The sequence below is a fragment of the Octodon degus genome, unplaced genomic scaffold (assembly GCF_000260255.1).
Source record: "Octodon degus isolate 3935 unplaced genomic scaffold, OctDeg1.0 scaffold00052, whole genome shotgun sequence".
Lineage (NCBI taxonomy): Eukaryota > Metazoa > Chordata > Mammalia > Rodentia > Octodontidae > Octodon > Octodon degus.
This window is the reverse complement of record NW_004524628.1, coordinates 12,874,483-12,891,752: the sequence shown is the minus strand read 5'-3', so window position 1 is coordinate 12,891,752 and position 17,270 is coordinate 12,874,483. Positions and strand designations below refer to the sequence as shown.

General features: G+C 46.1%; 1 protein-coding gene across 4 annotated transcripts in view; it reads right to left on the bottom strand.

Moving 5' to 3' along the window:
* The window catches only part of Ccdc138 (coiled-coil domain containing 138), a 48,047-nt gene that overhangs the window by 18,163 nt on the left and 12,614 nt on the right, over positions 1 to 17,270 (bottom strand). For 2 of the 4 annotated variants that reach the window (XM_023717522.1, XM_023717523.1), the window contains 5 exons: positions 14,993 to 15,070; positions 14,795 to 14,902; positions 11,264 to 11,422; positions 9,180 to 9,296; positions 7,452 to 7,644 (listed from right to left, as the gene is read on the bottom strand). In XM_023717522.1, the coding sequence (XP_023573290.1) occupies positions 7,452 to 7,644; positions 9,180 to 9,296; positions 11,264 to 11,422; positions 14,795 to 14,902; positions 14,993 to 15,070 (655 nt within the window). Of the gene's footprint in view, positions 1 to 7,451; positions 7,645 to 9,179; positions 9,297 to 11,263; positions 11,423 to 14,794; positions 14,970 to 14,992; positions 15,071 to 17,270 lie in introns of all 4 variants that reach the window. The other 2 variants (XM_023717524.1, XM_023717525.1) reach the window with 2 other exon arrangements.

The following is a 17,270-nucleotide window of genomic DNA, read 5'->3' as shown; positions in this document are numbered from 1 at the left end:
GACCTGGGGGCGCTGAGATAGAATGGCTGCAAGTGTAATAAGGCTTAGTGAGACCCTGTCTCAAAGAAGGCCAGGGTAGCCCGCTGTGAAGGCCCTGGCTTCATCTCTAGCACTGCACTCATTCAATTTTTATTAATGACACAGGTAAAAAATTAGATGCATCCTAAAGTTTTCACAGGAAGAAAAGTTTTATCATAGCACCCCCTAACGTATACGACACAAATTAATATGTATCATTGGCAAGGTTTAGGTTGAAAATTTTTTTGCATTTGCAACTTTACAATAATGTCCTTTAATAGTTTGTGATTATTCTTGAAAAAACTATCTTACCTTTCAGAGATAAATCAGATATGTCCTCATCTTAATTTTTCTAATAGTGAATTTTTTAAAAATATGACCAACTTAAGTTCTAAAAGAACAGCATTAAGTGTTGTTATAACCAAAACTTACTTCTTTTCATAAGCATGATATTTTACTGGGTTCTTTTTAAAAGGGTCCTGACATTTAAATATATCCTTTATATTCTTTACTAAAAGTCAATCTATTAATATTAATCAGTATGGAACGGAACTTTCCATTACTTCACCTACAAGGTAGTTTTTTTTTTTTTTTTTTTTTTTGGTGGAACCAAGGAATGAACTCAGGCCCTTGTGCTTGCCAGGGAAGTGCTTATTCTATTGGGCCATCTCCCTGGCCCCTACATGGTAGATTTGATAACAATTTTTTTTTTTTTTTGGTATGTTAGGGAAGGGTCTACAGGGTGTTCAGGGTCTCACTACCAGATCAAACTCACAGTGATCGGCCTGCTTACAGCCTCCCAAGAGCTGGGATTACAGGTGCCATGCCAAGTCTCAATTGCCATCTCAGCATGTCCCAGGGGCAGGACCAGCATGGCAGGCCTGGGGATTGAACCCTCGGGCCCTGTGCCTGCTTGTAGGTGCTTTCATCCGCTGAGCTATTTGGCTGGCCCTACATGGTAGATTTGAGGGATGATCAGATTCTCTGCACCCCTGGAGCCTGGGCTCACCCACAGCTGACTGGACAGTACAGCAGAACCAGCCTATGGCCAGGAGCCTGTGGTCCTGTAGTTCATTGATAGAAGCCTGTGCTCAGGGAGACCGTGATCAGGGAGCCTGTAGTCAGAAGCCTGTGATCAGGGAATCTGTGGTCAGAGAGCCTGCGGGAGACTAGGGTCAGGAGCCTGTAGCCCTGTAGCCCATGGTCAGGAGCCTGTGACCAGGAGCCCATACGGCCTATGGTCAGGGAGGCCATGGTCAGAAGTCCGTCATCAGTGACCCATAGTCAAGGAGCCTGTGGTCAGGAGCCGATGGTCAAGAGCTTTCTGCCCACTTGCCCTGTGTCTATGGAAGACAGACCAGCCACAAACAGAGCAGAGCTAAAAGCTCCCCCCACAAAAACTATAAAGTAGTAAGTAAAATGTTTGTTGTTCTAAGATTTTTAATTGGTGGCTTATCATATAACAACTGACAGCTACCGCAGGCCTCAATTAACAGATCTCGTTCAGTCCTAATTCTTAGGTTACACTACAAGCAGCAATCTCCTGATATCTGCAGTAGCTGCTACATACTGACTTCTGCTAAACCTTTGTATGAATTCCCTCGTTTAATCCTCAAAAAGCCAAACTGGGGCAGAAACAACAAAGTGCTCTGCCAGGGCACGGGTCTTACGCTAGACGTGAGGGAAAGGCTAGTTTCCAGTACAGAGCTGGAGTTCTTAACTACTACCCTATGCTGGCTTCCTACCACGTCAAAGTGTCCTGACGTCTGAGGACGCTTCTTTAGGCTGAAGCCCAAGTACAGACCTTAAGAACACAGAAGGCGAGGGCCAAGTGACAAGGAGGGCAGGGCACAGTTAGCTCTAGTCTCACGCGTATGACGAACACGATGTATCTGATTACACACAGAAGAAACGTCCCTAAACCGAGGAACTTTATCCGCTAAGCTCCCTACGGCCTGCTCCCATCACGGTCTCACAAGTGAACCCCACGCATGACGCCCACCTCTGCCCACCAGCAATGCTGCTGGCACAGCACTGTGCCATGCGTGTGCCCAGCAGCGCTGTGCTGGGCCAGGATCCGGGAGAAAGACCGTGGCCACTGCCTCCACCTAAGACACGGTCCCCTCCTCAAGGGCAGACTGAGTGGGCCTGCACTGGGGGCAGGGCTGGTCAGGGCCTCTGCATTCCACGAAGCGGGTGCTGCCCCGCCAGGCCTTCTCTCACATTAACCCTTAGCACTATCAACTTCTTTTTTGAGCTATTTCCTTGCAATAAATTCCATTAAAGGCCGTGATGCATTTTGGTGGTGACCATGAGAACACACTTCAGAAAGAAACGTGATGCACAGCACAATGCCAGCCATGTCCTCAGCCACCCTCACACTCAGGATGAACGACGACACCAGCAACATGCAGCTGAAGACTAGCGTCAACTGTGCACTGTTCACGCACTGAGGCGGAAGGTAGGAGGATGAAGGCATGTAGTTCTAAATGTGATAAAATTAAAATAAAACTGATGGGGCCGGGGAGACGGCTCAGTAGAATAAGCGTTTCCCTGGAGAGCACAAGGGCCTGAGTTCAATCCCTGGTTCTGCCAAAATAAATAAATATAATAAAATTGGCCTTGTTTTTCAATTTCTATTTCATTTCCTGAATTTTTTTTTTTTTTTATTTTGCGATACCAGGGATTGAACACAGGCCCTTTTGCTTGCCAGGCAAGTGCTTATTCTACTGAGCTATCTCCCTGGCCCTAAAATTATATTTTCAGATGTAAGCACCTTTTAGAAATAACAGCAACAAAAAAATCTCACTGAAGCTCTTTACAAGTTTTCTAGCTTCTCAAAGAAGCTTTTCTCAAAGGTTACAGATCTGGCGTGGCGGCACATGCCTGTAATCCCAGCATTCAAGAGGTTAAAGCATGGTAGAGTACGAGGCTACACTTAGCGACACAGTGAGTTCAAGGTCAACCTGCACTACACAGTAAGTGTCTAGCTCACAGTAAGGAACTATCTCAAAAAAAAAAAAAAAAAAAAAGAGAAGAAAAAAAAAGGCTACAGGACATAAAAATGGTTTTGTACACAGGCACCTCTGGGAGCACATGCAGTTCCAATACCCTGGGAAGCTGAGGCAGGAGGATCACAAATCCCAGTCCAATGGGGCAACTGAGCAAGACCATGTCTCAAAGAATAAAAACGGCTGGAGAAGTACAACGGCTCTGCTTCAATTTCCATTAATACCACACACACACACACACACAATCAAATTTTACATTTTTAAACACTAATAACTGAGGGAAAAAAATCTGCACAAAAAATAAATGAGGTGGTCATAGAGTGAGTAGGATGAGCGAGACACCACGTGACCCCAGGTGGAGACTCTATCAGTGATCACACAAGGTCTAGGGCCTGACCTCAGGTGAGGTCAGTGTCCCTGCAACCCAGACAACTCGGGGCCACCTTGCAGCACGGACGCAGCTGAGATCAGCCCTCAATACCCAGTCACTGGGGCACTTCATAAGTTATAGACTAAGCAGAAATTCAGGAAGCACAACAGATATTATTTAAATAAAATTTAAAATGTTAGTCTGGCAAAAACAACCACAAATGTGACACTGCAAAAACTTTGTATTTAATGTGAGAGACAGAGGATTGACACTACTTAAAAATAACAGGGCTGGGGTGGTGAGATGGCTCAGTGGTCTAAAGCACCTACTTAGAACAAGCTTAGCAAAGCACAGGGACCGCGGTTCAATCCCCCAGCACCACATGCCAGCCAGCCCCGCCCCCTGGTGGGCTGAGCTGGCCACACACACACACACACACACACACAAATAAATAAATAAATTACAGGGCTGGGGAGTTAGCCTGATGGTCTAAGTGCCTGCCTGGCAAGCGCAAGGACCTGGGTTTGGTCCCTGGCACCATGCGCCCTGTTGGCCCTGGAACCCCGGGCGCACTGTGCCAGTCTCTGAAACTAGGCCTGGTGGCGCATGCCTATAGTCCAAGTGCTGGGGAGGCGGAGACAGGAGGATCACTGAGGCTGAGCTGCACAGCGAGGTCCTGTTCCTAATAAGTAAATTTTTTAAAAAGATTTTAAAAAATCATCCAATACAAAAAAGACATAAGCAGAAAACTTGTATTAGACAAGACATAAATCAACATAAAAAATAATGAGAACACAGTCAAGCTTGACAGATACACAGGAAGTGAATAAAAATCATATAAACATGTTTTTACTCAGTGGATTAAAATAGCAGTAACATTGAGATCTGGAATGTTTTTTATGAAACTGCATGACTGATGCAGCTGCAAGGATGCAAGAGCTACAATCTCTCTGAGAAAGAACGTGGACCTGTGTGTTAAGACTCAGCCGCATGCGGTACACATCCTGGGGCTGGACGACCGCAGCGAGCGGAGACCGTCCCGAGCCACAGTGAGTTCAAGGCAGCCTGACCCACACAGCAAGGCTCTCTCCAAGAAAACCATACGTAAGTAAATAGATGAAAAGTTAAGCTAAAATGCACGCATTATTTCATATATCTAAACGTGGTATATTTACTGTAATGTAAAAAGTTCCAATACAGCAGACAGATCTCAGAAAATGTGCCATTACTTATAATGACAAAAGCAGGAACAAAGGAGCAGGCTAAACACCAGCTGGCTAAAAGCAAACGAAGCCGAAGAGAGCTAAGCACTGCACCTGTACACACATACGTGCGGCCCTGGAAGCGAATGAAGTAAACCTGCAATTCAAAGACGAGGTGCAGGGGTGTGAGTACAGCTCACAGAAGTGTCTTCAGACCCAGAGGACACAGGGACATAAACTACGCTGCTAATTACACTAGCCCAGGGGCTCCTCGAGGGCAGCGCACACTTTTTCTTTTCATTCGTAAGTAACAGCATTAAATCTCCTGAGTGCGTATATCTCAACGTTTTCTAGCTTCAGCAAAGTCTAACCACATAAACAACTCATACATTTAAAGTACACCGTGGAGGGCCGTCAAGATAGCTCATGGACTAAGCGCCTGCTTAGGAGAGCACAGGGACCAGGTTTCTATCCCCAGTACTGCACGCTGCGCCAGTCCCGCCCTCAGGCGTGCTGAGACCACGTCCGGGTGTGGTGGGGAGGCTGAAAACAGGAGGGTCAAGTCCAAGCTGTATAGTGAGGCCTGCACCAACTTAAAATTAAAAAAATAAAAAATAGATACAAGTACTCATTGAAGTTTTCACGCCTGTGAACCTGTGCCCAGAACCACCCTCAACACTTCCACACGCCTGCTGTGTGCCTTCCCTCCAAAACCCCCACATCACTTAAGGGTTCTGGCATGATGGGCTGTTTAGCTTTCTGCTGTTTAGAGGCTACCTTGCACTGCCTAGAGTTACAGGTAAATGCAGTCAGAGTACACTGCTTACCCAGCGCTGTCACTCGACACCCACGCTGAGCCCCTCCCGCTGCTGCACGGTGCTGACAATGTTCCTTCTTGTGGCTGAACAGCTTCTGTTCTGTGGCTCTCACACACGGCTTCTCTGTCCACTCTTCGATGGACATTTGGTTGTTCTTAGTTCAGGTGTTACACACAGCTGTATGAACAGCCTTCCTTTGGGCACAAGCCTTCGTCTCCGTGGGAAGGCGCGTGGAGTGAAAGTGATCTCCACACGCACGCACACCATCCAGAAGCTGCGGAGCTCACAGCCCACCCAGCCAGAGGTCCAGGCTCTGGGCAGGGACACCCGGCCGCAGGCCACTCGAGCCAAGGACAGCCCGGCTGAGCCTGTCCGCACATCTACCTTTCAGCACATCCCCATGCACAGCGGGTGTCTGTGGCACTCTAGACTTAAGACTGTTCTCAGATATACAATTTGCAAGTAATTTCTAAGACTTGAACTTTTATTTTCATAAAAATGTCCTAAAAACCCCAAATTTTAAATTTTGATGAAGTCTAGTTGATTGTTTCCTCATCACAATAACTGCTCTATTTTTCGGAAAATCTGCCACATCCAAGGTCATTAAGTGACCTTGGGCATTTACCTTAGAGGTTTTATAGTTTCCGCTCAATTATGTTCACAGACTACCTGGACATGATTTTGTTACGTGTGATAACTCCTTTTTCTCTCTCTTGCATTTAGACGCATCATGAACCCAGCATCATTTCCAAAACGCAACCTTTTTCCCTACTGACTTGTTGGGACCTCGCTGAGGATACGTGGCCATGATTTCTAGACTCTCTGGCCTGCTCTCTTGAAGTCTATCTTCACATCAAGAACAAACGGTCCTGAAGGCAGGCAGTGTGTCACATAATCAAACTACAGGGTTTCCCCCCAAGTTGTTTTGGGCATTTTAAGTCCTCAGCACTTCTATATGAACTTTCAAATCAGCTAATCAATTTCTACCTAAGAAACTGATCAGAAGTTCACCAATTTAGCAATTTTTCCCTAACCCTAATGTGATTATGATCAGGATTTCTTTTAATCTATAGGTCAATTTGAAGAGAACTTAACAACACTGCGCCTTCTGACCCATGAGGATGCCATCTGCCCATTCACTTTGCTCCTGCTGGCTGGGGACACAGCTCAGCGGCAGGACGCTCACCCGCACGCACAGGCCCTGGGTCCCATGCCCAGCACTGCAAACACAGAAAGTGAAAGAGACTTCTTCAGGACCTCATTAGGACCTCAATCAGGACCTCAATTTTATCGTTTTAATGTACAAATCTACAACTTTATTTTCCTCTTTCTCTCCCACGTGTATTTTATATTTAATTCAGGAAGAACTGTTTTCCATAGACTGTTCAGTATAATTTACTAGAGAAATCTTATGATTCTGTGGCTTTCCTAAAGAGCTTTGTAACTATCAATACAATTTCTGCAACAAACATAGAAGCATGTTGAAGTTATAAATAAGATCTGATATTTCAAATCTTTCTAATAATGTATCCATTCCTCTAAATTGTTAAACTGGCACAGAGCCAACAAACATTTTCGGGAAGGGCCCAGAGGGCAATTTCAAGGGCCTCGAAGTCCACGGTTTCTGCTGCCAACACACAACTCCAAGGTTGGCCCAGAGTCAGAGGACGCCACCAGCAAATAAGCGCAGCTGTGGACAGAGCATTCATTCACAGAGCAGCAGGTAGGCTGATGTGCTCCACGGGCCGCAGCTCGCCTCGCATTCTCCAGTGGAAAGCTGTAACTCAGTGCAAGTTTTGCTTTACACAGCACACGCAAGGAGAGCGGTAAAGCAAGCAAAGCGTGCTAAGAGGAGGGGAGCTCACCCGTGGCTTCCAGGAGGAGGCCAGCACCCACCAGACCTCAGTCTCAAAATTCACATTAGAGTGACTGAAGAGCTCACGCAGGAAATGTAAAACACTTCCGACTGGAAAAGAGCTGCTCTCTAAGCTGCTCCTCCAAAATCACTCTACAAGCATAGCTGAAAACTTACCTTGAGTGACAGTTTTGAGAACAATGAGGGTTGATAAAAATCGCACTGGCAAATTCGAACTCTTAAAAAAAGCAGCTGTTTTTGGTTTAATCACCACAGAACACTCTGAAGAATTATCTTGAACTCCTTTAATTATCACACCTTTAAATATGTCTTCGCCCAATCGTCGCAATGTTGATGTCATAGTTGAATGCTGTTAAACACAGACACGATTTTAGTATATTTTTACGCATGCTCAGAATATACCTATTTTAAATACCACAGTCAAATACATGAACTAAAAGTTTTTGGTCATCAAAATGATAAAATGAAATGCAAGATTAGAACATGACGATTTTATAACTTTCAAACAGTGAGGTATGACTATGTATTTTCTTTTTCCTTTCTTTTTTGTATTCTGTGCAGGGTCTCACTACACAGCTTGAACGTGTAGTGATCCTCCTGCTTTCAGCCTCCCACATGCCCAGAGCCAGTGCCGGCGTGGCATGTGGTAACAGGGACTAAACCCTGACCCCTGTGCTTGCCTAAGCAGGTGCTTAGTCCGCTGAGCTATCTCACTAGCCCTTGACTATGTATTTTCTAAAACAGTAAGAACTGCAGCTCAAGCTTCACTTCCAGCTCAGAGCAATGCCTGCCAGCCACACTCAACGGACCCTGGGCAGCCAGTGGGTCAGGTACGACTCACGGCACCTACACCGGGCAGCCAGAGGGGCCTCCTGCTTCTGCCACTAACCACTCATGGGACTCTGGCAACTCAGAACACTTAACATACTCAAAAGAATAACATGCTAGCTAGAATGCCACAGGAGTCCCACAGAGAATGAACTGAAACAAGAAAGAGCAAAACAAGTAACAGAACAGAACAATGTCTAAAATTATACAGGCCCAGCAGGTGTGGTGGCGCTTGCCTGTCATCCCAGCTCTCAGGAGAGGCTGAAGCAGGAGGATCACTGGGAGTTCACGGCCAGCCTGGACCACACAGTGAGACCCTGTCTCAAAACATAATGTAACAGAGGTCCCAGAGGTTTCCACACCTCCACTGAGAAGCAAATGAAAGGCAGAAAGCGCCCAAGTGCAGGCCTGGAGGTAACAGAAAGCTCCCTTTGCGGCGACGCAATTCGACGCGATTCTCCAGCTCTCCGTGGCTGAGAGCTCCGGATTTCAAATGTTCCAGCACAAGCTCCAGCTCCAAACACCTGCACGTAACGTTAGAAACAGACGCGCTGAGACACTGGGGCACCCAACGCCAGCGATTGGTTGCGGGGGGGCCGGGGCGGCGGGCCCGACTTCAACACGTGTCCCCAGGAGCGAGCATCTCAGACAAGAGCCAATGCGAAACTTGCTCAGGATGCTTCCTACTACTTTTATAAGGAAAATATTTTGGATTTTGAAATATATATGGGGTAATAGGGTACTACTTCTTTATTAAAGAACAGGAAAAAACGCCATAAAAACTGCATTTTTATTTTTGCTGGACTTCACCAAAGGACACAGAAACCAATCTAGACTGAAAATACCTAGTTTTCAATCTCAAGCCACTCACCATACCAAGAATCAGAAGATTTCAAGCAAAATTTAAATACTACAGGTTTAGGGTGATGCTCATCACAATTCCAGCAGCACAGCTACAGGAAGATTATTCGCAAGCACAGGAGTACACGCAGAGGGAAACGCGTGGGGGCAGGCCGCCCAAGCATCCCCGGCAGCTCAACTCCTCGCTGCCCTTACCTGCGCCCCTGCATCCAGCTGCCTGAGGCACCAGTAGATGAACCTGACGAGCGGCTCGTGGAGCCGGGCGCTCACCAGCGGCAGACACTGCAGCTGCTCCGTCAGCACAGGCAAGAGCTACAGAGAGAAGACAGGAAACATCAGAGCAAGACACCTGCAGACATCGGAAGCCCACTTCTGTGATGTTCTAAAGAGTAACGACAAAGAAAAGGCTTCTCTAACAAAGCCTCCCCAAGATGTGCAGCACAACGCGGCAGTCCCCATCTGAAAGCTCCTTGTGTGTTTCCTTCTACCCAGCAGCAGCTCCTGAAGAACTGAGATCAGTCTTCCACAGAGGCTCTCAGAAGCTTTCAGGGTCAAGTACATAATGGAAAGTGACAACCCTGGCCAGGCCTGCCGGCACACACCTATAATCCCAGCACTGGGACGCTGAGGTAGCAGGGATGCTCTGAGTTCAAGGCCGGCTTGAACTACAGAGAAGACCTAGCCCAAAAAGATGAAAAAGAAATAAAGAAAGACAACCTAGGTTTGTATTTATTACCAGGGAATATTCTAGGATGAGAAAAGCAGGCGACAACAGAACAAGTACAATGCAGATCCCAATTTACATAAATGTTAGTGTCCATTTGTAAAGATAATTTTTTAAACATTCAAAGATGTTAATGAGTTTTGCTTCCACAGCCAGAGGGACACACACAACATACACGGGTCCTAACTCAGCCCTTGGCAGCCTGGGGCCTCAGTCTTCCACAGAGGGCAGAGTTCTGCCAGCAGCCCAAGCCAGCATGGGGTTCTCCACCAATTCCCTGAGGAGCAGGGATCTGAGGATGCAGGACTCTGGCTAGCTGAGACCCTCCTCAGACCCCCGGCCCGGTAACAACAGGTAAGCGGCATGCCGCGTGAACACTGAGCACCTCTGGCTGGCTATGTCTGTCCTCTACTCCACTGCCGGGGCCTGCATCTCTGACCGTTCCTTCTAACTCCCTCTGTGTTACACACTGGGAGTGCTGGGCCCACGCAAAGTCCTGGGTGATCTCCACGGTAAGCCTGGCGACTTGAATTCCTCTTGCTATGGAACACAACACTGACGGATTCCCAGGCTCAAGCTGCTATTCTAACTGCTGCAAAAGGCACAAAAAGAGCCAGGTATGGTGCTGCGTGCCTATAATCTCAGCACTGAGGGGCTGAAGCATGGGGACTGCTGAGCTCAAGGCCGGCCTGGGCTACAAAGTGAGTTCAAAGCCTGGCTGGACCAGCAGGGAGCCCTTGCCTCAAAAAAAAAGGCATTAAAAGAAACACTGATTAAGGACCAAAACTGGGACTAATACACTCAAATAAAACACTGGCCTGTATTTAATAATAATGAAATCATTCCTAAAATTGGGTGAAAACAAACGAACAAAAAACTTTAATGTCTTTTCTTCAAAGTTTTCCATAGTTGTCAATTTCTAAAGACTTTATATTAACTAGAACTCATAAAGACCAACATTCACATTAATGCCTATAACATGATAAATTGGATAAGGAATTAGAAGCCCCTTGAAAATACATTTTGTACCCCTTCTTGCTTGATTTATGTTTCATACCCTAAAATTATGTGAAGGAACTGTCCACATCACTATGTATTTTTTAACTCATACAATTATTTCACCACTTTTAGAGTATGTTGTTAGTGTCTTAGGTCTAGTTTTAAAAAATAAATTACTACCATATTAAGAAAAATAGAAGTATAAATTAATAGGGTCCAAAATTAATCTTTTCAGAACTGGTTTTACTGCTATGCCCAACTTTACCCCAACATCTTTTTTTTTTTTTTTTTTTTAGAACTGGGGATTGAACTCAGGCCCTTGAGCTTTCCAGGCAAGCACTTATCCTAGTGAGCCATCTCCCCGGCCCAAAGAAAGACCAAGTTTGTTTTTTTTTTTTTGGTCAGAACTGGGGATTGAACTCAGGTCTTTGCGCTTGCCAGGGAAATGCTTATCCCACTGAGCCATCTCCCTGGCCCCAACATCTTTCATTTATAAAATTTTCCAGAGGTTTTTCCTGAGTATCTTGAATCATACATTTCAAGCTTGCAAACAAACCTTCACACATTTCTCCTGAATGTCACTTCTCTGAGAAGCGAGTCGTAGCTTTTCCCCATCCACGTCAGAGCCCTCATGTTTCACTTTGCTAAGGTGATGGTCCGAGATCCAGTCCATGAAGACGGTTAAGAGTTCGTATACTTGCCCGTTAAGAGGTACCTGTGTGCCACAATTTAAATCAAACACTTGTTTCAGTTCACAGCCCCATAACAGTTCAAAGGCAAGCCTAAAATATGGTGACTACAGAGTAATTTATAGAGTGCTCTTGGCTTCTTTCACATAAATCTAAGGACAAGATTTCCCCAAACAAGCAAAAGAAACCCACATCACATGTCCCCAATTAATATTAGAAACATTAAATGCTGGGTAAGAAAAGGCAGAAAACTTACCGCAATCAACTGAAAGATCTGCATTTTAGTAAAATAAAAACTTCCATGAAGCTTTTTACCCAAGACTGAGAAGACAGACAAGGAAAAGGGGCTTTAACTCCCTAACGTGAAGTCATCCAATCTGAGAGTCCAGCAAACCTAAACGTTCCAAGGCTACAGCACTTCCTCTCCGGTTTCATACGTTTTCTCCCCCACAGTAGTTGTCTCCTTTGTTTTCACAGCAGAGCCTTCTTTACACATGAAAATCCTTCTCTGGAAACCCTGCCCTCTGAAAGCCCACCACACCAGGAGGTAAGCGATCCAGAACAAGGTGCAGAGGTAACTCACAAATGGGTCAAGAGTGACTTCAGTGTTCCTTTGTAAAATTCATTACACAAGATGAAGTCATTCCTGCCACACCTCACTACAGAGGAGTTGAGGGTCTCAGAAAAGAGCGGCACTGTTTCACAGACTGCCCTGCCCTACTTCCACTCAACACCTGAGGGCAGCACTGCCCTCTGCAGCCCTCGGCCGGCTTCATCAGAGACTGGTCCCCAGCCACCAGTGCCGAGGCTGCCGGTGCTGCGCAGATGTCCCCACGCCGTAAGATGCCATGCTTCGGGCTATGCGCTGGGGCGGCACAGCCACCCAGCCTGTCCTGTCTGCCCTTGGCTGCAATCTATTATTTACTCCCAAATACGAAGTTCCTACGATGGAGATGCAGCTCTAGACTTTGGCTTAACACCTTTGAAACACACCGCTGACCGATTTAATTCCATGCTCTTCATCTGCTATATATCTACCTTAAGCTGGCAATGATGCTAGGTTTAGTTATCCCTCTTAAGCTATGCAAAGATGGAAAAATATAAAGGCAAACTGATAAAAATGCAACTAAGAAGAATCACAAAACAATCAGGTGAATGAAAACTGAGTAACAGCCTAGTCTTAGTTTGAGATTTGAGAATTACTTTTCTGTAAATCGTAAGAATGTTCTTTTGTTCTCTAGTAATATGGAACTAAATAAATGTTGAATTGAGTTAGTACTATTCTACATTTGTTCTTTATTCTGGAACACAAACATATGGCAAAAAATATGGTGAAAGGTTTGAAAGATTTTTTTATAAATACTAGTTCTCAATGCTCCATAAAAGTCTTGTCAACAGTCAAGTACATTATTAATTATAGTAACCATCCCTTTACTTGAAGATTTATTTCTTTTAGTTATTAATGTGCGTGTGCCGAATTGCCTTTTTGAGCCCAGTTCATTGCTCTTGTCCCAAAATAACTGTCCTAAAAGGCTGTGAGAAGACAGAAGAAAACTGGGCGGCGCTGCGGGCCACCGTGTCTCTTCCTGCTTCTTGTCACATGCAGCACACAGCTGGGTACGTGTTTCTGAGGTAATTTTAAAAATACACTCAGCCGAAAGAAGGAAAAACAAAATATATACAACCTTGGAAGCCCTGGACCGGCACAAGGCAGAACTTGGCAGAACCTTGAGTTGCGGGTACGTGAGCGTCCTGAGCTGCGTGTGGCACTTACGGGCGGCACTCGCCACAGTGTGGAACCGAGCTCTGACTGACAAACTGAGCTTGTGTGCAGACTGTCACGAGTTATTGTGGAGTAACGGTGGCCACAGATCATCCATTCCCGTGGAAGTTTGTAGCTTTTTCTTTTCCTTCAGTGTGTATATATGAAACGTGTGTATCTGTGTGTGAAGAATTATAATACAAACCAGGAGCTAAACTGTACATAATTTATTTTTGTTATAAAAAGCAGTTGCCCTTGACATTAATGAGTTCCTCTGTTTTCCAAGAAAAATTGTACTTTCCTTTTACCTGGTTTTCTCAAATAAAAATTAAAACAATCTGCAAATTAAAAAAAAAAACCAACTAACAGTACTTACCACATTATTCTGATAAAAATTTGACTTTCTCAATTCTTTTCAAATAGAAAAAAAGATAAACTGCTTTTAGATAAAACTTCAACTACCTTGAGTACCTGAGCATAAAATCTCACTCTACGTAAAGCACTAGCGCTTGTCATGATAGCACAGGCCTGTAATCCCAGGTACTGCAATGCTGCGGCCGGCTGGAGGACCACAAGTCCAAGGCAAACGGTGGCAACTTAGGGAGAACCTGTCTCAACAAATTAAAAAGGGCTGGGGTGCTGCTCAGTGGAGTAACACTTGCCTCACACGGTAAGTTCTGGGCTTGCTCCCCACTATCACAAGAGTTGAAAAAAGGACTGGCAAGTTTATCAAAGTGATTAATGCCTACAATGAGTAACTACCACACACCCACTAAGAAGGGTAAGAATAAAAGTGAAACACCAACTACCGGAAAAGTTGTGGGCCACCAGAACCTTCACAGATAGAGCTTGTCACACAGTTTGAATATGAAATGACATTTTCTTACAAACGTACATCTACCTGACCACCACGAAATTCTAGTCCTAGAATATACAAGAGAATGAAAACACATGCCCCAAACCCGTACGTGAGTATTTACAGCAGCTTCGCTCACAGTAGACAAAAACGAGAATCGTACAGGTGTCTCGCAACAGAGCTAATGGACGAAGTGTGACGCATTCGTACAATGGGGTGTGGCAGTAGGAAGGAATGAACAACTGGCAAAGCCAGCATTATGCTGACGAACGAGCACACACAGTCCCGCTGACTAGAGATGAGACAAGGGAAGCCACTCCGGGCAACAGACCCACAGCTGCTTCCCAGAGGCAGGACCAGGCCGGGGCACAGAGGAACCTACCTGGGGATGAGGACACCCGCCCAAATGTTACACCAGTTTATCAACACGGCAAACACCAACTCGGGATATCTGAGGTATGCTACTGTATGTAATTTACATTTCAAGTTCTAAAATTCTTAGGAAAAAATATCAGTGGCCAGGTCTAGGATAGGCTGCAGTTTTCACAAACACTTGCAGTCTGCACCACAGCTAGTAACCCACCGCCACCCGAGGGGCCAGTTGGTGGCGCTGTGCCTGACACGAGGCTGAAATGTTCTGGTATTTCCGAACACTCCAGAGCTATTCTCTGTGGAAGAATTATGACGATGATCTTGTTTGACCCCAAAACAATGCTGGCTAAGTGGAAAGCAAGGGGACACTTGCTGGCCACGCACTGGAAGCCTTCAGCTGTGTCATACCTTACAAGTTCTCAGCGCTGGCACTTTTTCTTGCTTCATACTCTTCACTTCATGAACAGCATGGGGATTTCCTTTCAATCTCTGGATGGTCATAAATTCATACTTCCTCTGCAAGGAACACAGCCACAATCATACGGAGAGTAAGCAAATCCCAAGGCAGTCATGCCACAATGCGCTTAGAAAAAGCAGGCAACACACCTGTAAGTTATCTAAGCGGGCTTGAACTCTCTTGGCCTGAATCTCCATCTTCCTGTTTTCTTCACACACTTCATTTAGCTAAAGAAGGAAAAAGTTAGCAAGTTCAACATAAAATTCAAACTGATCACATTCAGGGCGTCTCCATCTCCAGCCCTCGTCTAGTCACCATGCACATGACGGAACAGAGGCGACTGAAACAGGGCGAAGCTAACCATCTCCATGTTCTAAAACATTCCTGGTGCCTGGCCTCAGCAACACACCTCCTGCCCTGCAAGACAAGGCCCTGAGCTTTCCTGGTACCAAAAAAACTAAAAAATAAAAGGAAGTCAAACATTATTAGTACCTAAGAAAGTTTACTTCAATCTATGAAGAATTTGCAAGACTCAGGCTGGGGAGATAGCTCAGGAGTCTAAGCGACTTCCTGGCAAGTGTCACAGATCCAAGTTCAACCCCCAGTACTGCATGCCGTGCCAGGCCAGCCCCAAACCAGGCGTGGTGATGCACACCTATAATCCCAGCACGGGGAGGGTGAGACAGGAGGGTCACTCCGAACCGCGTAGCCTGAGACCCTGTACCAAATAAACAAAAGAGTCTGCAAGACTCTTGGTATTTTATAAGCATAGACTTCAGTGCAAAAAGGTTTTCAAGTAGTTTTTATTAAACTGTAACATGCAGGGCCAGCCAAACAGGTCAGCGGATTAAAGCTCCTGCAAGCTGGCACAGAGGCTAGGGATTTGTCCCCGCTCCCACGGTGCACTGAGACTGCGAGTGAGACTGGGCGTGGGAGCACCCGCCTGCAATCCCAGCTCTTGGGAGGCTGTAGCAGGCGGATCACTACGAGTCCAATCCAGTAGTGAGACCCTGAACACCCTGTAGACCCTTGCCTAACTACAAAAAACCCAAAAAAACTGTATCATGTATAAAGAAAAGTGTACAGAGGCCAGCAAGATAGCTCAGTGGTCTAAAGTGCCTAGGCAAGCACAGGGATGGTGGTTTGATCCCCAACACCGCATGCTGCACCAGCCCTGCCTCCAGGGAGGGCTGAGCCAGCCACCAAAAAAAAAAAAAAAAAAGTGTGTAAATCAATCTGCAGTGCAATCAGCTATTTTTCAGATTGCGAGATTATATAAATACTGGGCAACAGTGACACTGCCGCAGCACTGAGTCTTCCCACCCATGGACACGACACGACACACCCTTCAACTGTCTAGGCATTTTTCATCCTTCCTCCCTCCTTTGGCTGCAGTGGGAACTGAACCGGGAGGCTTCCTGCTGAGCTACATAAACCCCAACCCTTTCATTTTTTTATTTTGAGAGTCTTTGTAAGTCACTAAACTGCCTAAGGCGTGGCTTGAACTTGAGACCGTCCTGCCTCGGCACCCCAGAGTGCGAGGATTACTCGCACTTGGGTCAGACGACAAGGGAGCACAACCAAGGACTGGCTTGGCATCTCATCTGCCGGCTCCACAGACAACCTGCTCTGCAAACTACTCTGAGCGTCCCCTCACATGCGTCCTCTGATCACTCCGAACATGAACCCTGGTCCCGTCCTCGTAACGCGTCTGTCTCCACACACAATCATTTTTACTAAGGTCAGCTTACATCCTGTGCTCTCACAAATTACCATGCAAGGCAGTCACAGAAGCACACCTCCACCGGCCAATTCTGAGTACACATCCATTACACTAGAAGCTGGCAAGCTGCACCAGCGCCACACGCGCTGCCCACAGCTGCTGCGTAGGCCCCCGGAGGCAGGGCTTGGTCCTCACACACGCCTGCTGGTCACTGACCTATCCTAAATAAAGGGCCCTCATTAAAAAGGCACTCTGCTACTCAGCACCAAGAAGGTTCCTCCAACTCAGGTGGGATACACTAACATCTAAGTCAAATAACCTACGGATCCAGTCATAAATGACCCACATGTCCACCACCCAGCACAAGCACTCGAGAGGCAGGGAAGGCAGCCAGCCCAGCTAGGAAGAACTTTTCTGTAAGGCAGTGCTCGGCTGAGACGATTATTGTAGTCAGGGTTCATAAGAGAAACAATTCAATACAGGACACATAATTCATATGATTATTTTATAATAAAGAGTCAAATGCAAGAATGAGGGAGATCTGTCCACACATTAGAGACCCAAACAATTCCACTGAAGGGCTGGGTCCCATGGCAATGTCCTGCACAAGTCCAGCTAAAGACCTAGAGCCCATGGCAACAGCCTCGAGTCCAGCTGCAGGCCCAGCGCGCATGACAACATCTGTACCTAGGATCTGCCCAGGG